Source organism: Sus scrofa, chromosome 13, assembly GCF_054392235.1.
Source record: "Sus scrofa isolate SSC_HxYL_T2T_F1_AM1 chromosome 13, Sscrofa_HxYL_maternal_Yorkshire_Landrace_v2.0, whole genome shotgun sequence".
NCBI classification, from domain to species: Eukaryota; Metazoa; Chordata; class Mammalia; order Artiodactyla; family Suidae; genus Sus; species Sus scrofa.
The window spans coordinates 106,285,101-106,311,128 of record NC_139395.1 but is presented as its reverse complement, the minus strand read 5'-3'; the positions used below and the strand labels follow the sequence as shown (position 1 = coordinate 106,311,128).

Here is a 26,028-nt window from a genome sequence, read left to right as displayed (position 1 = left end):
AACCAGGAGCCAGTTTTTAAAATGTATAAAGTTCTCCTATATGTGAGATACAATAATATACAACACAAATTATTCCAAGAAGTGATGGAACTGACAGGCAGAAATAAAGAATCAAGAGGGAATCTTAAGAAATTCACACATCCTGGATGTGATATGAGGAGATCTGTGATAAATAATGGATAACTTTTCATAAGCGTCCAGACACTACCACTGAAAAAGACTGGGCATCCCTCTGAATCTGAGCCTTGACATCCTGATGACTTATAAGCTTAGATTTTTTTTTTTCTTATCCTAAGAGAACAAAGTGGTTGTCTTCAGAATATAACTGCTTTTGTTAAATGTCGTCCTATGCCATGAGGAACCCAAGGTACTTGATGAAAACCACAAATGAACCCACTCTGAGGAGATGCTATACAAAAATGTCAGCTAACAAACAAGGAAACTCTTGTTATCTCTGCTGTAGATTGGGCTATTTTATTTATTTTGACTTTTTTCATTTATTTCATCCTTGGCAACCACACTCTGGTTTATTGCTTTCAGAGAGAGAAAGAAGAAAAAATTCACAATATTTCAGTTATGGGTTGAAACAATTAAAAAAATTACTAGCTAAATAATCGATTGCACATTTGAATTTTTAAATGAAAAAGAAAACTTACATCTACAGTGCAAAGTACGTCATTAAACCCCCACACGTGATTTGAAGAACAGCAAAGAGCCTTCAGGACTCCCAGCCATTCTGAACTGAGAACAGTGCAGCAGGCTGTCAGCTCGGAGGAGAAATTGGCTATGTCATTAATCCTAGAAAGAGGAAAAGAGAGAAAGTAACAGAAGAGAAATACTCACATGTGGTAAATTTAACACACAATTTCAATATCATCAAACACGGCATTCCTTTCTTGGATTCAAGGATATAATAAAAACCCAACTGTCAAATAACCTAGTAGAACCTGGAGCAAAAGGGAAAGGAAATGTCTTTAAATGCTTTCTAATCTTTAATGTTGAGTAACAAATAATAACACTAACTACAAACCAAAAAACCCAATAACAATACTGGACTTCCCATAGTGGCACGGCAGAAACAAATCTGACTAGGAACCATGAGGTTGCGGGTTCGATCCCTGGCCTCACTCAGCGGATTAAGGATCTGGTGTTGCTATGAGCTGTAGATCAGAGATGCGGCTCAGATCCCACATTGCTGTGGCTGTGGCGGAGGCCGGAAGCTGTAGCTCCAATTAGACCCCTAGCCTGGGAACCTTCAGATGCCACAGGTGTGGCCCTAAAAACAAACAAACAAAAAAACAACCCCCCCAAAAAAACTAATAACAATACTGATGTCAACATTTTCAGCTCTATGAACAAATCTGACCTACAAATTTATGTTTTTAAGGGCATTAAAAAATTAAAAGGCAGGCCAATGTTTTCAAAATATGTACATTTTTACTATATATGTTTTAGTGGGTGGATCAGAAAACTGATACATTTTCTCTGGAGCATCTCATGCTAGAGCAATAAGCCAGAGTAAAAGAATCACATAATAAAGCAGAGGTAAATTCAGGAATAAAATAAGATTTAAAGACAGATAAATGAAAGATGAATGTCAAGCTTAGGAAATTATTAAAGACCTTAATTTCCAAGTGGCACCAATGCAACAAGTATGTAGTTAATCATGAACCCCAGCTCACCTTCCAGCATCCTGATGGCCCATACATACATTCATGAGCGTGTTGCAGACAAAGCTGTAGCGATTGGCTGCGTTGTCACTAAGGATCTTGCCCAGCATTGAGTAGTTGATGGTACGGGCTGAGGGATTCTCAATAAAATCCATCATGAAGTCTGGATCCCATCGCAAGTTAGAATTTGCAGGAATCACATTATTATATATGGTTTGCTTTACTTTTGAACAGGCACTACTGAGGTTACAAGAAGAAGAGTTAGAAAACAAAACAAAACTAAAATAACTAGAAAGTTATTCCATTCCAGGACAGATTAAATGGCGGTGATTATAATGTATTCCTAGAGAAGGTTCATATTATGGGGTTTTGATTCCAACTTCTTAATAATCAGCACTGGATACAGTGCCTGGAATGTTCTAGTTGCTCAATACATAGTTACTGAATGGGTGGAAGAACAAAACAAGAATAAGACATTTTGGTATTAATTATTTTCTAAATCTTTTCTACCTCTTACATGCTTTAAAAATAATTTACTAAGGTTTCCAACCACTGTCTCTGAACAGTGGTTGGAGATTGTTATTACTTAAGCATAATAAAAAAGGACTAGATTGTGCATCAGGAATAACTGGGTGTTTATTCCTAACCATACATCCTGTTAAAATGTTCCTCTAGTTATGATGTATCTGGGGAGGTCCATGTGTCAAGGCTTCTCTGGTACGTGAAAGAGGAGCTTACTCCCTGTCCTCAAGGAGCTTAAATCCTAGTAGGGCTTACAGGTAATACACAAATAAGTGTAAAGAAACTATTATGTTGTTCCTACAATTTTATCACACTGGGTTTCTCAGCAATACGTAGAGAATTTGAAGACCCTGGTCTCCCAAATGAAGATAGTTCATGTTTCAGTGCATTCGATCTGAATAAGATACAGTATACTGGAAGTACACAAGAGGAAATAGAAAGCATCTAATCCTGGTCTGCATCTGAGGCTGAAAGAGGATCGGATCTCAAAAGCTCAGATTCCATGTACACTTGGCTATTCCTGCCCACTTGCTGTGGATGACAAATCTATGAGCAACATTTCACCTTCTCTATTCAAGGGCTCTTTTCAGCAACAGAAAAGTCTTTTTCTTTTAGATTAAGTTTTGGTAGCAAACTTACTTGTGATCAAAGGGACACATGTCCTACTCTTACGTGTAGCTACATAAACAGTAGCCAGAGAACACTTCTTCAAAAATGGAAAGGCATATAGGCTCTTTATACTAAACTGTTACCACTGACAACTGCTTTAAGAAAACAGACACTGTTCAGTTCAATGTTTACCAAAATGTGGCTTCAGACTTCCTCTTTCAGAATCACCTCCAGGGTGTTAAAAATTAAAGATTCCTGGGCCTCACTGTAGATGTACTCAATCTGTAGGTTTAAAAAACTGTCCCAGGTAAAACTAATTGCCAAATATGCTTGGGAAGCACTGGGCCGAGAGAGAGGATTAAGGCCACCCATTAAAGGGTAACAAGTACAATCTCCTATACTCTTTCTGCACAGATATCTTTTCTAAAAAGACAATGGTTGCTGAAGGATACAAGTTTGCAATCTGGAGTCATGACCTATTCAAAATGATAGATATTATATAGTCTTCAGTGCTTTTAAAGTATCCCCTCTTTCCCTGTCTTAACCTTCCCTAAGCTTTCTACTCAATGTTTCGTATACTCTCACTTAGCAGTAGTTCTTAATGTGTTTCATTTTTCAACTAAAACTGAAACCAAAACAAATTTTACTCTTTGCTGGTTCCTTTCCTAATATGACACTGGTTTCTTCTACCTTCTGATACTATTGAGTGTTTAAGGAAACAGACTTCTGCAAATAATGCAGCTTTTTATTCAACTTTTCACCAAATTCTAGCAATCTATCCATGTCTGTCTTTAAAAATCAAAAGGAGTCTGCTTTTCTTCCTTAATTTTGGCAAGATGCAGCCTCACTTTTCTATTAGTATAGAGACTTCTCTCCACTTTATGCCCTCCTGCCTCCTCTCATTTTTTGAACTCTGTGATTCATGGTGAAGTCTCCACACCCTTCATTAGAGGCTCTTTCACTTATGACAGTCTTTCCAGGTGAGCTCTATGTTTTAATAAAATATTAACTGTCATCAAGGTCACTCTCAAATTCTTAGCACTCTCAGATGCAGACATATACGGAGTTAAGAAAAAAAAAATCAGACATTTTCCTTCTAAAACTGCATGCATCTCCTCAGAAAAGAAAATCATGGACTTGGAGAAGAGACTTGTGGTTGCCTGTTGGGAGGAGGAGGGAGTGGGAGGGATCGGGAGCTTGGGCTTATCAGACACAACCTAGAATAGATTTACAAGGAGATCCTGCTGAATAGCATTGAGAACTATGTCTAGATACTCATGTTGCAACAGAAGAAAGGGTGGGGGAAAAACTGTAATTGCAATGTATACATGTAAGGATAACCTGATCCCCTTGCTGTACAGTGGGAAAATAAAAAACATTTAAGGGATAAGAAAAGTTCTCTTGTGCCAATTGGAATAATAAAATGATTCTGAAAACCAAAAATAAAAAAAATAATAAAAATAAATTAAAAAAAAATAAAACTGCATGCATGAGAAAAACCTGGTAGAGTAATGAAAGCAACACACCTCTTGAGGCTAAAATTGATTTATGCTCAAATCTAGGCTTCATCATTTATTAATGTGTGATGAGGAACAATGATTGATAGAAAAAATCATTTATATTTCCTGTGGTTGTTGAGAGGATTAAAGATCTTGATGGAAATATCCCAGCATAATACTTGGCACAGAGCCACAGCTCAATCAGAAGTAGATGTGATTAGTGCTATCTCTCCCAAATAATATTCTTACACAACTTTATAGATGGTGTTTCAGATCCAATCACCAATTCTGGTTTATTAGTATACTAACAGAATCTCTTTGCGTATCTAGCTTTGGTTTAACCATTTTTTTTTTTAATCCCAAAATATAAATAATGCTTGACTAGAAGGTTTCCCAAGAGAACTATAATTCCCTCCTATATCCTTAATCCAGGAAAATCTAGACAGGTCACTCCCTGTGATGCACCACAGTACTGATGTACTGATGCTAAGTGACCCCTCGGTTCATTGTTGGTCTCCTAAGTGTCCACACATCCACTGCAAGTTACTTGAATTTAACTAATTTAACATAATTTACTATCCTGAGGAGTATGAGAAGTCACATGTGCTACTGTAGTTTTCTTGAGAAGTTCACTATTAAAAGCAGGGTTGTTGCAAGAACAAAATCATGTATGAGAAAACTCTGAAAAATGTAAACTGAAACTGAGAGCTCTCTGTAAAGTAATAGAAGCATACAGGGTATTATTATTATTACATCATTTCTGCAGAAAGATGTTTCCTAAGACTCACTCAAATATTCATTCTGTAAGGGATCATTGTGAAACCTAATTCATTTCATGAAGACATACTTTCACATTTTCTCTCTACCAATAGCATTAAAAATATCATGAATTTGCGGGGGGGGGCATATGTCATGCACACAACATATTTTTTGTAGTTTCTTCTATGAGCCAGACACTCATGAAGGTACTTGGATAGAGCAGTGAAGAAATTAGAAAAAGTTCCTGCTCTCGCGAAGCTTACATTCTAGAAAAGAGCCAGACCATAAACAAACATGTAATGTTCGGGGTGGAGGGGAGATGATCAAGCTCAGAGAATGACAGCGAGTGGGAGGAGGGTCATGCTATTTCAAATAAGCTGGTCAGGGAAGTTAAGCTCTGAATGAACTGTGGGAGTGAGCAAGTTAAGTAACAGGGGAAAGCATTACCAGATAGGTGACAGCGTGCAAAAGCCCCAAGATGGGAGTGTGCTTACAGTGTCTAGAAACCAATAAGGAGGTCCCTGCAGTTAAAATGAAGTTAACAGAGGGAAAGAGACAAAAGGCAAGACTGGAACCAACAGATCCTGAGGGCTAGGCAAGAACTATGAATTTTATTCTGAGTACATGAGAAGCCATTAGAAAACGTCGTTATTCTTGTTTCAAAAGGGTAACTTTAGAAGATATGTTGAGAATATGCTCAAGAGAGTCAAGGGTCCAAGTGGGAAAATCTGGGAGAAGGTAATGGTGATGGTCCAACCAAGAGATGAACATGGCAGGAGGGGCAAAGCAATGAAGAGTGGCCAGATTCCAGATGTACCTGGAAGGCAGAGCTCAAAGCATTTAGAACACACTGGATGCAAGGCATGAGAAAGCAAAGAAAACAGCAATTGATCATTCTTTCCTTGTCAGCTTCTAGATTCCAAACTTATTTGGCCAGCTACTACCATCTCCTTCCCTCCCTCCCCCTACTTACAATTAAACATCTAAATTTCCTCAAATAACATTAAATAAATAAATATGGATTTTCTAGCATCTGTCTACCTGTTGGTGTTGCATATGCTAAGAGGCAGGGAATAACAAGGAGTCAGGGACACTCTCTGAAATAGGATGGTCAAAGAGGCAGAGAAGCAAATGCTGAGAGAAAGGAATGATGCAAAGGGTGGGAAACAGTATTCCAAGGGAGGTAACAGCAAGCACAAAATACAGAATACTTTCCTCAGGTTTATCTTAAAATTGCAATCAGAGCTAAACAGGCATAGTAGTTTGGAAGAGGAGGTTATAGCTATAGTGAAAGACAATTCAATATGAATTCTGGCAGATAATAATTAGAATTAAATTTCATTATTACAAAGGATGATAACATTGGTTAGTCCACAAACAAATATGGGCACCATTCTACTCCTATTCTTTTGCCTTTCTTTTACCCACCTGAAGAGGTCTCCAAATTTACTTCTGAGGTGGCTACACGACACGTAGAGATCATAGAGGTAGGCTAAGATACATCTTTCAGGGGAAGAACACTCTGAGGGGTTCACAACATGTTTTACCACACCACACAATCTAAGGAGAAAAACATATGAAGAAATGAGGTGCATATTTTGCTAATATCTATGTTGTCTGACTCTCTTCGAGTGAGAATATGTCCACGTATTACTTGAATAAGGAGAAAGGACGGTTGACACGAATCATTATAGCAATAGTAAGTAATTAAATAAGATACCAGTTTTCTATTATGATACTGAAACACTAAATTAAAAAAAAAAAACTTCACTGCTGTATGGCAAAGGGAACTATATCTAGTCACTTATAATGGAACATGATGGAGGATAATGTGAGAAAAAGAATATATATGTGTGTGTGTGTGTGTGTGTGTGTGTGTGAGAGAGAGAGAGAGAGAGACTGGGTCACATTGCTGTACAATAGAAACTGACAGAACACTGTAAACCAACTATAATGGAAAACAATAAAAATCACTTAAAAATTTAAAAAATAAAATAAAAAAAAACTTCAGAAATACAATTAACAATATGAAAGAAATTCCTCCACATAGAAGATATGTATGAAGGAATCCATCAGTAAAGTTTATGTGACTAGAACCCAAAGCGAAGTTGCAGGAGAGGACCTCACTTCAAGAAAAAGATTGAGAAATTCAGGGAATTTGTGAAGGGCCTATAACCACCACTTTGTTAAGGAGCAACTTCTTCATATCAGTCAGTCTAGGAAGTTCATTTTCAAGACCATGAGCTGGTTCTAGCATGAAATTGAGGAATTCATGGTTTTGAGGTTACATTCTGTTTGTTTATCCAAACTAGAAACATTTCATTTACCTTAAGAATTTAAAATCCCTCTTTTAGTTAAGTTCACTATAAAACTTGCGGTTTCAAAGTACCATTACTACTCTAATCCTGTGCCCCTTTCTGCGAATCAAGAGAATGGCCTCTTTGTCCAGAGTTCATACAACACAGAAGTAAACACCTGTTTACTTTTGGTCCATCCACCTATTTGTGTGTCTAATTTCACTACCATCTGGCATTCTGCTACACGGTCAGTACTGCTGCACTAGTGTCACTGATGACTCAGATTATTAAAGCTGAAAAGGGATTTAGAAATCATCTGATTCAATTTCCTCATTTTAGAAAGAGGGCTTGGGGGCTCAGAAGGGTGATGTAACTTGCCCACGAGGCAAAGAGCTAGTACACAACAGATCCAAAAGAAGAACTTAGGTCTCCAGAACCCAACCCAGAGCTCCCTCCACTGTTCAGGAGACAGAGGGAAGCTGGAGGGAACCTGACATGTCCAGGCTGAGAAGGACACTGGGATCACACAAAAACCAGAGGTAGAACTAAGAAATGATGCAAAAAACAAAACAACCCAGCAATATGGCATCCCAAGCTCTGTGAAATGACATGAGCAGATGCAGGCAACTGTTAAAAGCTGTAAATTACAGCAAAAGTTTCCAGCAATTAAGAAAAGTAGATGATTCAATTGGTTGTTACCTATATAAACAAAAAAAATATATTTACATTTAATACAAACAATTTATATTTGTGGGTGAAGGTGAGTATAAATAGAGAAGAGGCACAGAAATAAACTTCTCTACTAGAGAAGTATAATAACTTTAGCCTCTAAAGGGAGTGATATTAGGTAATTACTTAGCCCAACTTGTCTAACAGTAATAGAGTAAATCTTAGCCTACAATTCACACAAACTGACAAAGATGAACAATTGAAAAAGTCATTTGTTCTAGATTAACTCTTGTCAAAAAAAATTCCTTAATTTATAAAAGGAATGATACTGAAAAAAAAAAAAATCCATAAGATGCTATGTAGGTAAAGCTTATTTGGTATTGGAGTTTCCAAATAGAAACTGAAATTACATGAACAAAGAAGCAATCATATCTTCACCATTCATAATAAGCCAGGATGCTGGGTAGCTTAAATGACAGCAACTAGGGAGAAAAGTGGGCAGGTGGGCAGAGATAATTTTCGTGCTTTTATCTCCTTTCTAATAAAAAATTTCCTGGGGCAGGTATTCTTTAACTATAACATTTTATGAAACAAACAGTGCAATTTTTTCTCTTAAAACCACTGTAAGATTTCATCACAAACTACAAACTCTAGGATATACCAACCCTTCAAACACCTGGGCTGTCTGCTCAGGATTCAGGATCAGACAACTGTGGTATCGCCTGAGAACAGCCACGATGCAGACACACAGTCCTGTTGTATAACTTCCTGCCAGGCTGGAGGATTTCAGGAGCAGTTCGGCTTCCACAACGCTCAGTTCATTTAGGAGCTACGATGGACAAAAAAATGGAATAAAAATGTAGCTGCTAAAACAAATAGGAACAACATTTATTTTGACAAACCACAGATATATTGTCATTCTAAAACTATTTGATCTCCTTCCTTACCTTGCCCCAGGCCTATATACATATATAGCTACAATCTCAGCATCAAACCGGTTTTTACTTTTAATCCTTTATCAAATTGAAGAGTTTTTCTCCTGTCTAGATATCATGGTCCATGCAATCAGGAAGTATCCAATACCGAAATGGTTACCAAGACTTTACAGTAGCCCAAAGTTCTAGACTGGATAATTTCAGGGAAGATCATCCCCACCTCTGACTTTTTATTAAAATGGAAGTTAATTATTTTCTTTTTATTAACAAAGCTAATACCTCCAATAGAATAAGTAAAACAAACCAAGTTTTATTTCTATTCACCAATAACATAGTAAGTGAACTCAAGTATATGTATAAGAAAAATAGTGGAACAATGAGTAACTTTCATTTTTTTTTTCATCGTACCTAAAATATACTCTATTAGAAGCAGCAAACATTCACCTTTGCTTAAGCAAAATATAGAAGACAAAAAAGAATACCTGCAAAACTTTCAAATTTTAAAGTGACTATTATTATATTTTAGCACCAATTATAAGCATTTAATTAAAAACTATGAATATAGCTGCAATTAAAATGCTAGTTGAATACTGTTGACTCAGACTGTCTCATTTACTCAAAAATGCATTGGTGGCTCATTTAAATTGTATAATTCCAGAGTTTCCACTGTAGTGTAACGGGACCAGTGGTGTCTCTACAGCACCGGGATGTAGGTTCGATCCTCAGCCTGGTACAATGGATTAAAGGATCTGGTACAGCTGCAGCAATGGCATAGATTGCAACTGTGGTACATCATAGGTTGCAATTGTGGCTCAGATCTGATCCCTGGCCTGGGAACTCCATATGCCATGGGGTAGCCAAAAAAGACAACACACACATATAAATATACATACACACACACACACACACACACACACACACACACACACAGCTATATACAACTTGCACAATGCCTAATAGGCTTGCTTTTTTAAAAATGAGCGAAATAGGATCACTTTGACACCTGTATTGCAAAGTCAATTAGTCCATTTATATTCAGTGCTGGTTCCATGAGATCAAAGATGAGCTGAATATGGTGAGCCAGGGGGAGATGATAGGATGTTCCTGATGCAAAGCTTGTGATCTGTTCCAGCACATTGTTGGAGATCTACGCAAAAAGAAATAAACCAAAAATAAACACATAAATAAAAGGTGAAAGTAGCTGTAAGACCAATATTCCAAATAACTGCTATTTATTAAGTTATTTTAATTTTTAGGTAAGAAATGTGAATTTATATGTGATACTACTTAGAAGAAAGTTGAAACATATTGATACAGAAAACAAAACCATGTACAAATAATATCCTTGAAATAACTATAATTTGAAGAAATAAACCAAGCTTTCATTAAGATCAAGACCTAAATACCTAAGACAAAACAACTCTAAGTGCCAATTAATTTCCAGATGACATTTATTTGACTACCAATGAATTTGTAAAAAAAAAAAAAAGACTTGGTTTCTTCTCAATCACATAATATTTTATCTCTGTTATCAATAGTAATGTAGGACTAAAATGTAATAAGTACCGCATTAGAGATTATTTTATATAGTGTTGATTATTATCATAAGGTAAAAATATTTCCATGATAAAAATTAATGCATCTGAGGAAGGCAACTGACACTTAAAACTGAGCTACTCAGTAGTATGTTATGCTTCCATAAAATAAAACCACCAAGGTTGAAAACATACTGCATGAAAGAGATTTTTAAGGAAATACCCCCAATGCAAAATAAAACAGCTTCAATGTCTACCTGAGATGTCACTTGATGTTGATCAAAATATGAAAGGAGTTGAAGTTTAGTGAACACTGTCTCCAGAGTTGGAAATGCTTCCTGTTTATTCTTACGGGCTTTTTGTCCTTCATCTCCAACTAAATAAATACACAATAGATACATTATATTCTATTCAATAGAAGCTCTTGACTATTTAATGGATACTTTTTTTTAATTTTTTTTTATTTTTAGGGCTGGATTCGCAGCATGTGGAGCTTCCCAGGCTAGGGGTCTAATAGGAGCTGATGCTGCCAGCCTACGCCAGAGCCACAGCAATACCAGATCTGAGATGCATCTGCAGCCTACACCACAGCTCACGGCAACACCAGATCCTTAACCCACTGAGTGAGGCCTGGGATCGAACCCGCAACCTCATGGTTCCTAGTCGGATTTGTTTCTACAATGCCACTACGGGAACTCCAATTTAATGGATACTTTTTAATTGAAGTATCATATACACATGGAAATGTGTACACACTCACTGAATTTCAAAAAAATAAATTAATTCATGTAATGAAACTCGAATTTAAAAAATCACACACCAAAACTCCAGAAGAGCTCTCAGGTTTCCTGTAGTCACGCCTCCCTCCCCAGTGAACCAAGATTCTGACCTCTGAAGGCCTAGGTTAGTACTGCTCACTTTGGAACTTTATATAAATAGAATCATACAATATATTATTTTTACATCTGGCATCCTTCACTCAATATGATGCTTGTGAAGTGCTGGAGGGGCTGTGGAGAAAAGGGAACCCTCCTGCACTGTTGGTGGGAATGTAAACTGGTACAGCCACTATGGAGAACAGTTTGGAGATACCTTAGAAATCTATACATAGAACTTCCATATAACCCTGCAATCCCACTCTTGGGCATCTATTCGGACAAAACTCTACTTAAAAGAGACACATGCACCCGCATGTTCATTGCAGCACTATTCACAATAGCCAGGACATGGAAACAACCCAAATGTCCAAATGTCTGACAGATGATTGGATTAGGAAGAAGTGGTATATATACACAATGGAATACTACTCAGCCATAAAAAAGAATGACATAATGCCATTTGCAGCAACATGGATGGAACTAGAGAATCTCATACTGAGTGAAATGAGCCAGAAAGACAAAGACAAATACCATATGATATCACTTGTAACTGGAATCTAATATCCAGCACAAATGAACATCTCCTCAGAAAAGAAAATCATGGACTTGGAGAAGAGACTTGTGGCTGCCTGATGGGAGGGGGAGGGAGTGGGAGGGATCGGGAGCTTGGGCTTATCAGACACAACTTAGAATAGATTTACAAGGAGATCCTGCTGAATAGCATTGAGAACTATGTCTAGATACTCATGTTGCAACAGAAGAAAGGGTGAGGGAAAAAATGTAATTGTAATGTATACATGTAAGGATAAACTGACCCCCTTGCTGTACAGCGGGAAAATAAAAAAAAATATTAAAAAAAAATTTAAAAAAAATTTTTTAAAAAATATGATGCTTGTGAGAGGGATCCATGTTGCTGTAAGTTTATTTATTTTTTTAAAAAAATCAACAAATCCTACTTCTGTATTATGCCTAGATTTTGGCTATTAATGAGAAGTCCCTCCAAAAACATTTCTAACCCACTGACTTTTTAAATTCAGTATCAACAATGAATGGCAAAAAAAAAAAAAAAAAAAAAAAAAAAAAAAAAAAAATCACCCAGGCTCACACTGATGTAATAGGAAGTTTCACTGGCATCTTCTTGGGAGAGTCCCAAATGTTTAGTATGTAAAAAAGGAAATTTACACAATCCCTAACTTTTTTAGGTAGGAAGGTATTAAATCTCTCTACATTAATTTAGCATGAAGAAGTTTGAAGAAAATTCCAATAAGAAATATTATAAATACAGCTCATCCCAGGGGGACTCTTGCTTTTAATAGCTCTAAGGATAAGATCCAGAAATACTGAGGTCCTATTTTAAAATCTTTTTAATATATTTGTGTGTTACAAACAAAAATCTAGAAACAAGGAGTCATCCTGTGGCTCAGTGGGTTAAGGATCCAGTGTTGACACTGTAGCATCTTGGGTCCCTACTGTGGTGTGGGTTCCATCCCTCACCTGGGAGCTTCTAATGACACAGACGAGGCCAAAAAAAAAAGGGCGGGGCATAAAAACGGAAAGGAAATATTGGATTATACAGAATATAATAATTTCCAACACTCTGACCCTAAGTACTCAAAGGCTCCTGAGACAAAAGCCCTCTCACTCACATCATCTTATTTGGGAAAGTTTAATTTCAGAGATCAAAGGTCATTTTACAGATGTTTTTCTATTAGAGACACAAGAACAATTTCACTAAACCCCAAAGGTCCTGCTAATTGCAAATGTAAAGTTTTCAGAAAACAATGTTAGAAGGAAAGAGACTTCTCTTTCAACAATAAGCAATTATGGTTTAGAGGCAAAAGACCAGCAGAAGACCTAGGCTGTTTTGCTTCCTGAAACAAACAAACTTAGACTTTAAAAGGTTCTGAGTAACATAAGGTATAAGATTGCATATCACTTTTGCCAAACACCACCGAATATAATGCAGAGAGTAAGAACTAAGAAGTTCCTTAAACCCATTTGTTTTCCAGTACCTAGTCTAAAGGTACAAGTGTGTGGAATTTTGCCTTCAATATAGCTGCCCACACCTCAAGGGCATGTTTAAAATATCCAAGTTTTGCTTTTTCATTTACTAATGGCATTGTTCCCAGGCTGAAAGTTTACAGCAAGTCTTAGGTACCATATGCTTTACAAGCAAAATTAATGCATTTATTGTCCTTCCTGTGACCAAAACAAATAAACAAGCAAAAGTAACAGACTGGAGGAAGTAGATGCAGCATTAGAGTTCATAAATGCCTTTTTTTTTTTTTTGGTTTGTTTACATAAATAGGCTCTATTTATTTACACATAGCCAAATTCTTATAGCCTCATATAAAAAAGATGCAAATGAATCTTGGCAATCTACACTCACTTTGAAAGAAAAATCTAAGAAATTAGTGATGGTTCTCAGAGAATATTCATTTCAATGACATCCACATAAGTAACACTACAGCCATAATTCATAGATTCCTCTGTTAATTTGCTTTCAAATTAATAATGCATAGATTTGTTTTATGTTAATTTGCTTTCAAAACATGTATTATGGCTCTCTTGTTGCTTAATTTTGGATTTCCTTTTTAAAAAATCTCTAATCCTGAAGTTTTGGCTTTTGCTGTGATGGTATGCTTTGTTAATGTTTTCAAAAGATACAACACTGACAAGCAAAGATGACTCTTCAATGTAAACATAAAATGAGATTTGACCATGTTCAATAGAAATGTTAATTCAACTTTAGATTATAAATCCCCACCACCACCCAACCTGCCGTAAGGCCTAGCTGACCTGAGAGCACTCCCAATAAGTTCCTCAGAATCATGTTTTTATGTGTTACCAGAAATTAAATACACGTTAGTAAAACCTCTGTTTTCTTGCCTTACCAGCACACTGGGTTTTAAGTAGAGATTTAAACTTAGGACTATTTATCAGAATGCAGCTCACTACATCCCAAATTAACCTATTTCTGGTTGAGGAATTTTAGCTAATGTAGGAAAGACAAAAATCTCCACCGAAGAAGCCCCTCTCTCAGTGGTGCAGCTATTATCATTGTCTCAAAATTAGCATGGAACAACAATAACTGTCTCCTGGTGAGTTCACAAGCAAGAACTGACTATGTAAGAGACTGGAACAAAGATAGGATAGACAATAGTCTGGCATTAAAAAAAACTCTCTGTAAAGGAAGTAGACTCAGCAGAAAAGGATACCACATTGCTTCCTTCCCCATCCCACTCCTCTCAGCCTTCCAAAACCCAAAACTTTCACAGGAGCTAGAAAGACTCTCTAAAATTAATTTAGGTGAAGCAGGTATTACTGAACCTTCTAAAGGAGCTGGTGCCCATTCCATTCCCCAATATGCGAAAAGTAGTTTCAAACATCCTTTGCTAGCTAGCTGCAGGGCTTCGAAACTTAAAACAGACCAACAGTTTCTCTTAGAGCACTGCTTCCCCTCTCCTCAATCTCAAGGACAGGCCAATACCAACAGGGTTTCATTTCCCTTCCATAAGCCCATGGAGCCAGTGTAGCACAAGCTCCTTAAGTGACCACGGAAGGGAGTTAGGGAATATGATGCAAATCATACAAAGGTAGTCTTCCCACTGTGTTCATCAGACATTATTCAGACTGAAACCCTCATACCTTATTTCTGTATGTGCATAACAACTGATGGAGAGGAAAGAAATCTATAGGCATTGGTTATACCTGTATCTTTTTGCATGAAAGATCTAGTATGGATCACCTCTAGTAATTCATCCAATTAAAGTCTTAAAGACCAGATCGCTTGTGGAGAGGTTCATAAAATAGTTATTTATTTTGTACTGAACAACAAAGTTGAGGTTCCCGGAGGTGGTTTATGCCATGTGTAGGAAGTGTACTCTTTGCATAAGGAAAATTCAAACTTTTTTTCCCATTGTACTATTTAAGTAATAGGGAAATAAACAGTAGGGGTGGTAGCGGAATATACCCAATGACATCATATTTTAAATCATAGGACTGCCTAATAAAATAAACAAACTTTGAAAATAGTAATTAGCCAAATGTGAAATGGATAATTACAAAATTCCAATTATGCAATGCAGTGACATAATATAAAGGCATAGCGTCACTGGAAAAAGCTTGGGGAGGAGTTCCCGTTGTGGCGCAGTGGTTAACAAATCCGACTAGGAACCATGAGGTTGCGGGTTCAATCCCTGGCCTTGCTCAGTGGGTTAAGAATCCGGCGTTGCCATGAGCTGTGGTGTAGGTTGCAGACACGGCTCAGATCCTGAGTTGCGGTGGTGTAGGCTGATGGCTACAGCTCCAATTAGACCCATAGCCTGGGAACCTCCATATGCCATGGGAGCAGCCCTAGAAAAAGGCAAAAAGACAAAAAAAAAAAAAAAAAAAAAAAAAAGCTTGGGTAAAGAGTATTACAAGTATTGGCATAGTATTACAAGTATTGGCATTAATGAGCAAAGACCCAATTTCCTTTTTACTCGAATCTTTTGGAGATGTGGGTATCCTCCACTACCTAGAACAATCATTCTTCGGAATATCATAAGAAAGATCAGCCACTACAGTATCATGATTTTTAATCATCCTATAAATATGAGTACCCAAAGCAAACTACAGACTTGAAAAGTAATATAATTGGGGAAATGAACCTTGTCCAGAAGAAGAGTTTTCCAACTCATTCTTCAGTGCTTCATGTTATGACTACTGTAGAAAATTTAGGAAGTTTTGGGGAGTTCCCTTAGTGGCTCAGGGGTTAGCGAACCCAACTAACATCCATGAGGTTGTGGGTTCGATCCCTGGCCTTGCTCAGTGGGTTAAGGATCTGGCACTGCCATGAGCTGTGGTGTAGGTCACAGACACGGCTCAGATCCTGCATTGCTGTGGCTGTGGTGCAGGCCAGCGACTACATCTCCTATTGGACTCCTAGCCTGGGAACTTCCACATGCCACGGGTGTGGCCCTAAAAAGACCAAAAAAAAAAAAAAAAAAAAAAAAAAAAAAAAAAAAAAGAAAGAAAGAAAGAAACGAAAAAAATTAGGAAATTTGAAAAAAGGAGGAGCAAATAAAAATCACCTATATCTACCTAAAGAAGGTGCTACTTTAATGCAAGGATTACTATAAATGGAACCAAGGCCATGAAATTTCAGTGTGCTTATTCATATTTCAATGTGACAGTCATTGGGGAGAGGAAACACTTTGCTGACAGTACCAAGAATGACTTGGATAAAGACTGTGCTGAAGGGGGGAGACAGCAGACAGCATGATGGGGGCAAATGCATCAGTGCGCTTTACCCCCTGGCTCTGTGGTGCTCTTCTTATTTAGGATTTTCAAAATATCTTTGGTAATCTTCTTCAGCTGATGCCTGGCTTCGTCACGCTCTTTGCCCACTCCATAAAGAAGGATTGTGCGCTGGTTACATTCATGACTTGAAGATTCATCCTGAAAAACAGAAAATGCATTTTGAAACCCTTGTTTACAGGGATGGGGTTCATGGACATGAAATGCACTAACCGCAGCGCCTCCATGCTGGCTCGTGCAGTGGTGGCAACCCGCCTACCTCTCATTTCACCTCAACCTCCACTGGCAACACCCTTGTCTTTCAAGTTTGGAACTTGCTAAAGTTAAAAAAAAAAAAAAAAAAAAAATTTTCAACTGACCTGAAGGCTTAATAGACGCAGTTGATGTGGGCGTGCCTTACAGAGTAAGTTTTGACTCTTGATTGTTTAAAATTTAACATGATGTTAATTTCACATCATATTACATACTATCTAGTTATATTTTTTCCCTATGGAAAATGTTATTTCTTAGTAATCTTGGCTTTATATATACAGCATCATTAAACATTTTGTATTTAGAAAAAAAGATCTTGCTAGGATCCTTTAAGTGCTTTTATTTAAAAAAAAAAAAAACAAAAACAAAAAAAAAAACTTCCCTTGACTTCCAACATGGCTGCCAACATGTATATTTTTTTCCAAATGGCAAAACAATAAACAGTATGGGTCTCATTAGGTGTGAGGAAAACAGATGGAAATGCAAATACATTCTGACACCACCATCCTTTTCTGGACCACCTCCGCACCTCTGCCCCACAGACACAGTGAATTTAAGCACTATTTTTCCCACAGGGGAAAAGAAATTAATTACTTAGAGCATCTTAAAAACATATGCACTTCTAAAAACACTCCTTAGCCAACATTATATAGTCCAAGATGTATCCTTTCTTACACCTGGTTTTGAATTTTTCTACCTCAATTTCTCTCTTGGAGCCCATACTCATCCTTCTTCTTAGTAAAATTCCCAGCTCTATCTTTAAGTTCACCTCCTTTTCTTACCACTTATACACATTTGCCCCTGTGAGGTACTTACTCTTCCTAACATTATCTAAAGGGCTCACATGAGGAAAGTTATGTTCCCAGGAAGATGAACTGTACTGTGTACATACAAATTAGTGGTGGCTACAAAAAACGAGCAAAATCCTTGTGACTTAGAGAACTCCAATGTTCAATTTGAAGTACTCCACATGTGTACTCTGCACAAAGTAGCATTTTGCTTCTTATAGTTTTAATGTAAGAGCCTGTTTCCTCTGTCTCTGCCCCTAGTCTCCTCTTGTCATTCTGTCTCTCAACTGCCTTCACTCAAGGCACCACTTCTTGCGGTGGTTCCTTTTTTATAATATTCTACCAGAAACATATGTTTGCATACCCTGCCAATCTATCTTGCTACCACATCCTCAAATAATTAATATTTCAGGTGTGTAAATCTGCCTCCCTTAAAAAGAAAAAAAAAAAAGAAAAAGAAAAAGCTAGGATCAAGTCTTTTCTAGAAGCTGTTATTTAATATCCTGAGTTTCAAATCTCCCTCAAAGTTTCAAAAGATAGACCTAAACACAGGATAAAGTTGACATAAGTAGTAATCCCTATATTTCAATGACTAAATCACTTTGTTAATCTCCAATTTTTGTTGTTGTTACACAGCACTAATGATACACTTTGTATCTGGCAGGATGTGTACACATAAGCCCTACAATGGGAACAGGATGGCACTGAGGAAACTGTACAAAACTCAGATGCAGGTCATGCAGTTAAGGCAACTGTCAAATGATTCTGATGCAAACTTTTGTGTGACGGGTAATGGCAAGATGTTAGCAAAGTTATTCAACAGCTGTATATAGATTATCTACCTATTCTCTTTAAGACAAGGTAGAAGAACCCTGAGAAAATGCAAGGATGAAGGTCCGTGATTTTAAGGAGTGTTGATTCAGCATCATACACGTAGCATCTGCAGAGCCTGGAGGTCAAAAAGGGATGGTAAGGGGAGCTATCCTGGAAAGATCCATGTGTTTATCACAAATACACCGGGTACTATGGCTTCACACTGTCCCAATTACAGCCCAGGCTCAGGGTAAGAGAAAGCTGGGACTGTGTTCAGAGTGGGATGCTTGCCAGCACCACAGTCTTGCACAGTGAGCCTTTTTCAGAGTCTTCCTCTGAAAAACGCTTAACACTACCTTTCTTGTAAGGTTTTGGTGAGAACTGAGATGAGTGTAAAATGCAGATCGGACACAGCGCCCCCTGCCGTCCAATGGTATTACTGCACCTCCACGTCTCCCCTGCAGGCATCCCACCCACCCTGTGCTGCAGGACTCAACATTTCCCAGAGGCACTGGCAACTTCCTTTCTTTGCTGTTGCTCCTCTCACCACCTGAAATACTCTCAACAGCCTCAAATGTACTTGTGGAAATGCTATGCATGATGACAGCATCTGGTCCTTCCCTCTGTAAACTCAGTTTAGTGAAAGCCCCCACCACAGTGCTGGAAGGGTGGGCAGGAGAGCCTTTGGAGCACTTATAACAGTGTAATTCACTTATTTTCTAGTCATCTGTTTAATGTCTGTCTTCCCCACTAGACCGTCAATTTTGCGAGAACCCCAGGACTGCTTTATTCACACTTACATTCTCCTTAATTGGCACAGACTAGGCACTCAATATTTGTTGACTGCATGAAATAATGAATAAAGAAATGGATTAATGAAAAAACACGTAACCAAAAAAATGGTGTAAGGATGAAGAACAAAAACTAGTTTTGTAGGAAACTTAACCCGATTACTGTTGACAAAATTGAAGAGGAGAAATGATGGGCAGAGAGAAAGTCATACTAAAAAGTTTTTGGGTGTAAACTAGGTCTTAGTGGTGGGAATAAAAAGTAAGAAGCAAAATCAAGAGGTATCTGAAGAAAGTTAGGAAAGGATCAACATCTGCGTGAATGTGCATCTCACTGGATTTCAAGATAGATCCACTAGATAAAATTTGTTGGTGGGGGTGTAGGTTATAAGGGCAGCGAGCTCATGAATTCACCTTTAGGTGAGAGGAATTCAAGGGGTAAGTGGAAACATTACAAATGTCTAGTAGGTGGTTGGACACAGGACTAATGCAGAAGTGTCAGCTTAGGGTTAAGAGCAATATGTCACTGGAAGGGGTTCAAAACCCTCATATTCTTTTTGGCAGGGCATGGGGAAAAGAGAGCTGAGAGAGTGAAAGGGATAAATCAGCCATCAAATGATGCACACATTGCTATAATTAATAAGCAAACAAGTCAAGGTCAAGATAGTTGAGAGACGGGGACAGTTAACAACAGGGAACATCAACAGTGTTGAATACAGTAAGAAAACATAATGGATGTTGGCTTCTCTGACTTTTTTCTTTAAACAAACAAACAAACAGGTGAACCTCAAAAGAGAAGTTTCTCTAGAGTGGTAGGGGCAGAAAGCAGGAAACCGGAGACTGAAGTAAGAGCAGATGGTGAAATTGAGACAGTGAAGGAAGTAATTAACCCACATTTACTAGCAGTTGAGTGTAAACAACAATAATCGTTTAGAGAAAAGTGATCATTGTACTAGGATAATCAGTGATACATTCTTGTTGCAAAGTAGTGTTTCAAATGTGTCTCCATAAAGGAAATCCGTATTGGAGGGCAGATAACTGACAAAGAAAATTGGCAACAGTGACCTCTTGTCTGGATTAACTTCAAAAGAAAGACAAGGACATCCTTCTACTTAATCACAGAGGAAAAAAGGAAAGAAATTGGTGAAAATACAGGGAAATCTGGAGGTGAAGAAATGAGGAACCGGAGGAGGCTTGTATTTCTTCATTGACTCTGCTATGTTCAGGGAATTTGGCCAGAAGCAAAGCAGTGTGAGGTGAGAGTAAGGGGATGGAATTAAAACGCAAGAGAAGCATGCAGTTTTTTTGGGGGGGCGGAAATGACACTGGTCAACCTCTATATAAGGTGTCAAGACTGTGTTTCTAACAGTTATTATTTTGGGGAAACCATGATAGCTGTTACTAATCTTCAAAGAGGAAAGGCAAACATGTTTTAAAAGCAATTATTTTACAATTACTTTACAATAGCCTATAACATCAAGTTTTTGTACTTGTAGAAAATGCACAGGTCTTCAAATAGCAATTTACATGTAAGAATAAGGTCTGCCAGAAAATGGATCAAATATTCCCAAAGGTATCAATGAGTTCTACTCCTTCATCTAGGTGTTAAAACACCCTCAAGTTGCATAGTTGTTAAAGATCAGTACAAAAGAATTATTCTCTTATTGATACCCTGAAGGGCACATTTGTTGGACAGGACAAAGAATCAATAGGACAGTCTATGGAAGTCTAGGTACCCCTTTCACACTAGCCTGCTGCTGTCCTTAGGTAAAACAAGTCACCTCCCAGAAGTTCCCACTGTGGCTCAGCAGGTTAAGGACCCAACATTGTCTCTCTGAGGATGTGATTCAATCCCTGGCCTTGCTCAATGAGTCGAGGATCCTGAGTTGCCCAGGCTACAAGCTGTGGCATAGGTCTATTGTTGCTGTGGCTGAGGTGTAGGCTGGCAGCTGCAGCGCTGATTCAACCCCTAGCCTGGGAACTTCCATATGCAGCAGGTGCAGTCCTAAAAAGACAAAACAAAAAGCAAACAAACCAACAAAAACAGGTCACCTCCCTTACAGAACACCTCCCTTGTAAACTGAATTCTGAAAATCTTATCTTCCAGATCATTTAATTTCTTCAGCTAGTATCTCACATTCATAAAGACTTAACCGACTTCAAAAAATCAGGAGCTGTGGTGTAGGTTGCAGATGTGGCTTGGATTTGGGGCATAGGGCAGCATCTGCAGCTGATTCAAACCCCAGCCTGTGAACTTCCATATGCCGCACATGTGGCCCTAAAAAGCCAAATAATAATAATGATTAAAAAATAAAAAAATAGAGGATGTACATCCCAAAACTCTGGAAGGCTTGTTATACTATAGCAATTAAAATATGTCTCTTGAGCAAAGTGTCCTGGAGTTAACTTAAGTCTGATATTAACCACATTCATTTCTTTAAAATAAGTGATTAGAAATGTTGCCAAAACATGTGTGTGCTCACAAAGATGTGTTGTGGTGGGGAGATTATTAGAGGTGGGTACTGTACTCTCCTTCCCCCTTCGATCACTATTTCTTTTAGCTGAAACTTTCAATGTACCACATTACTCCGTCCAGAATAAAATATATTCAAATAAATGATACATCAGTAATAAGCCTTCAGCTGGTGGGTGGAGAATGGGTGTGCACATGCATGAGGAGGCTGTGTAAAAGGAACAGGAAATTAGCAGCTTCTTCTCATCAGTAACTACATCTGACCTGGAATAATTTTTCTAAATCAGGAAAATCAGAGACTCCTTTAATTAGATGTGTAAAAGCATGTTTTGCTCTTCAATAGCCTCAAGCCCACAGTATGGCAGAAATGAGGCCTTTATCCAACAAACTCAGAGCATCCTAGGGGCATAATGATTTTTAAGTGGGTAAACTATACATACTAATCCTCTGCTTTCAAGCAAAACACTCAAGACAAGGATGACAAATAACTGGATCACCAAATATATACATATACATATCCAAGACTCCTTACTTCTGAAATTTACCTTACATCTAACTTAAATTTCTGTACTCTAACAGGTAGCCAAGCTAGATGACATTAGCAATATCCTAAAATGCACATGCTTAATCAAAACATTCACTAAAGTCAACATGACTGCATTTCAAACCCAGAAACTGTTAGAACTAAAATAGCTTGAGAGCTAATCCAATGGCTTCATTACCTTGCCATCCTCCTGCCTCAACCAGATTTCACAAGGACCACAGGGTCCTAACCACTTCAGGGCATAGCCCTCTCTGTTCACAGTAATCCCATTTGAAGCAAATACATAGTTTCAGATAAGCAGACAGACCACCTTCAGTAAGAAACCAATAAAACCACTTGCATGTAAAAATTCTGGAGTATATACTATTAACTCACTTTCCTAAAAGTCATCTCAATCGGTGACAATAACCCTATCGGTCAAAACCAGTCATGTTCCCAACGGTAATCCATACAAACACAAACTGCATGTGGTGGTGGTGTCAATCACTAAGAGGCTGAAGTGCATGCTTGCCCCTCCCTCTGTGTGTATGAAAACATACTTATATAACCTGAGACACTTCTCAAAGATTTCAGTCACATTCAGGTCAACTGGGCTAAATAGTAATCGGTAGTCATCCTCCAAGGGGAAAATACTACCAGAAGTTTCACAGACAGGTGTGGCTGGGAATTAAAATCAGAGGGCAGAGAAAGTTAATTTATATCAAGACCTTTCACGTACCCCTCACATCCCTGGTTGTAAGCTCTTTAGGAATTTGGAAATATAAATCCTCTATAAAGCAGTATGATATAAGTCCTCTGAATTAGTGTTCCTTTAGTATGGCATGTTGATTTGTTGAAAATAATCATGATTTTTTTCCCCCACACACCTCCTTTCATCAGAAGATTTTAGAAACATTTCACAAACATCATTTCAAGTTTACAATCTGGTGTAAAGGCAAGTATAACTCCTATTTTCTTCAAGGAAGTACAGCCATTCCAAGCATAGCATCCACCTCTCACCCCTGGGCCTCAGTGAGGGGGTGGGGGCCTGGGGAGAGGTTGCAGAGACAATGAGATGGGGAAGGATTTTATAAACAATGGTCACAGATGCAGGCTCTGGGATCAGACAGCCTGGGTGGGAATGGGGTCTCTAACTTCACTGCTCTGCGCCTCAGTCATCCAGAGAATGGAAATAAGACAAAAGCATACTTCAGAGAATAACTGAGATTGTAGCATGAGTTAATTCATGATGACATAAGAAATAAGATGTTGGCTATTGTTAGGCTGAAGAGCATGTAGTATAAAAGTTTTATCAAAATGTATTTTGTGTTTCCAAACTGACAAATATGTTACTTTTCCAAGAGTTTACGATCAAACTGACCACTGTAGATAGAGGACAGATGGGGACCATCATGTGACTGGACATTTCCAACTGGAAATCACCTAAACTCTTAGCTTGATTTTACATTCTTAGTGCCAACAAAATTCTCAGACGGTTTAAATCAGTGGTCTTCACACTTTACTGTCTGTGCGTATCACTTGGAAGGCTCATTAAACTACAGGGGAGGGGTGTACCCCAGAGCTTCTGATTTCACTGGGGCTATGCTGGTGCTTAAGCAAGTGCGTTTCTCATGACTTCCCCGATTTACACTGATCTGCTGTTCCATACTTTAAAAACCATTGTTGAAGATTATCTAACAAACACAAATGCAGACACACTCAAAATTCAGAAGAAATAACTGAAACATGTTCACAGCAAAGACACCTACCCAAGTGGATCTGCTGGTCACAAACATATAGTTTGAAATATTGTGCGAGGGTGTACACGTGCATGAGTTACCACAACAATAGTTATATAAAGGTAATAGTGATATAAGAATCCTTTCTATTTCCTGAAAGAAAAACAAAGTCAAAAGAAAAATAATAGTAATTTGTTTTATGTTTAAATTCTAGCCCAGAAAAGCATGAAAGGCACTGTGTAATAAACCTGGTAATGGATACAACTGTTTCTCTTTCCTAATGTAATTTTAGAATCTTAAAATTTTTAATGGGAGGAAACTGTGTCACCTACAAAGACTTGATCAAACACAGATTTAAAATAATGACATTATTAACCAGGAAAAAAACAAAGAGCAAGAGACTTAACATCCCCAACAAGCACACATTTCGAGTTAATGTGATTACTTGTTAAAAGGCAATATATCACCCAATGTTGCACACAATATGTTTTCAGGTAAACAGCTATCTGAGAAGCAAGTCTGTAACCTTCTCTAGGAAGTGGATGTTGAAAGGCTTGATCTCAACTTGGATTTATCATTTGCATGGGATATAACCCCAAAGAACGCACAAAGCATCAACTCTATGGCAGGTTTCAGGAAAAAGCCACAAGATTTTAAATTGCTTTTTAAAAGATGACTTCTCACCCACCCTGCCCCACATTTCCCAGGGAAATAAAAGCAGAAGTCCTAAAAACGGCCTGACGGAAATACAGTGTCTGGAGAGCTTTGGGTCCACAGCATTTGAAGGTAATTTCTGACTATAAAGTCAGTCCTCTTCCTCTCTCCTTCTATTTCTCTCTAGATCACTCAAGACCTTACTGATGAAAGCTCAGCAGATTCTCCATAATAGTGTTAAGAGCTGAACTAAGGCAGATTAGGACAAAAGGAAAATACCAGACGCTACTCTGCAGGCTGTATTAACTACCACTTACTGGATATATTCAAATCCTTCAGAGTCAACAGAGGAACCAGGTAAATTTACACCTAGAAGTGTTTGACAAGTATATGTATCTGTCTTATGATGTGTGTGTAAAGTTTTTTCAAGTTTTCTTCAAGTTGAAACCTTTAATAACAATATCAATGCAAGTACTTATTTGGAATATAAATTAAAATATGAGCTGTATTAATGGTTTTACAGATAATCTTAACTTCTTCATTAAAAAAAGTTTTCAGAACATGGAAATAAAAATCAAATGGCCTTACTTATTTTACCTCGAGTGTAAAATGAGATTTATATAATACGCAGGGGGAGCCGAAATTCTCAATATCAAGAATACTTATTTAATAAGTTATAGTCCATGCAAAATGAACATTTCCTAAGTAGAATTTTCAAGACAATCAAGGAATAAACAAAGACAAATAACAGGAGCAAGGAAGGTTAAATCTTCTTGTGTCAAATACTGGGATTTGTTTATTATTATTATTTTTTAAGTTAAAGAGGTGTGGAGGTGTTGAAAATTGAAGCCATACTGTGACATGAATATTTACTTGTTTTACTTTCAGTAATTAAAGGACGGAAAAAAGAATTCCATTGATATTTTGGGGAACTTAGTGCTACATTTGTCATATTTAAATCTTTTAAATGGAAGCTTTTTTAAAATTTAGGTATTTGTACTTTTAACATTACTATGACATATTTAGAAACAGTGTTTTATGTAGAATCAATTCCATTTGTTTTTGATAAATTAAAATTTTACAAATTTCATGTGAAGTTTCAAAACTTAAGATGTCAGATAATGTATTCAATTTAAGTGTTAGTTTCCTTTACAGTTGCCCACTGTGGTATAGCAACCTATGCAACCAGATAAAGACAAGGTTTTGGTATTTCACAATTTCTATAATTTATTATATATTTACTATCATTTCTACATTCTACATTGTATTTCTATGTACCTAGAAAATACATTATATTTCTATGTACCTAGAAAGTATGCCCAGG

General features: G+C 37.5%; 2 protein-coding genes across 40 annotated transcripts in view; one reads left to right on the top strand and one right to left on the bottom strand.

Moving 5' to 3' along the window:
• MED12L (mediator complex subunit 12L) overlaps positions 1-26,028 on the bottom strand; it is a 354,400-nt gene that overhangs the window by 74,480 nt on the left and 253,892 nt on the right. For 24 of the 35 annotated variants that reach the window (XR_014824163.1, XR_014824164.1, XR_014824168.1 and 21 more), the window contains 7 exons: positions 16,668-16,815; positions 10,753-10,871; positions 9,964-10,107; positions 8,691-8,854; positions 6,488-6,619; positions 1,683-1,910; positions 657-798 (listed from right to left, as the gene is read on the bottom strand). Coding sequence is in view for 26 of the 35 variants with exons in the window: in XM_084990033.1 (XP_084846159.1) it covers positions 657-798; positions 1,683-1,910; positions 6,488-6,619; positions 8,691-8,854; positions 9,964-10,107; positions 10,753-10,871; positions 16,668-16,815 (1,077 nt within the window). In the remaining 9 variants the exon portion in view is untranslated. The remainder of the gene's footprint in view (positions 1-656; positions 799-1,682; positions 1,911-6,487; positions 6,620-8,690; positions 8,855-9,963; positions 10,108-10,752; positions 10,872-16,667; positions 16,816-26,028) is intronic. The other 11 variants (XR_014824166.1, XR_014824172.1, XM_084990035.1 and 8 more) reach the window with 1 other exon arrangement.
• Positions 1-26,028, top strand: part of P2RY12 (purinergic receptor P2Y12) — a 49,586-nt gene that overhangs the window by 20,654 nt on the left and 2,904 nt on the right. The window contains exons 1-3 of one of the 5 annotated variants that reach the window (XM_084987214.1): positions 16,885-17,077; positions 20,329-20,571; positions 24,758-24,836. The gene's annotated coding sequence lies outside the window, so the exon portion shown is untranslated. The other 4 variants (XR_014822490.1, XR_014822491.1, XM_084987212.1 and 1 more) reach the window with 4 other exon arrangements.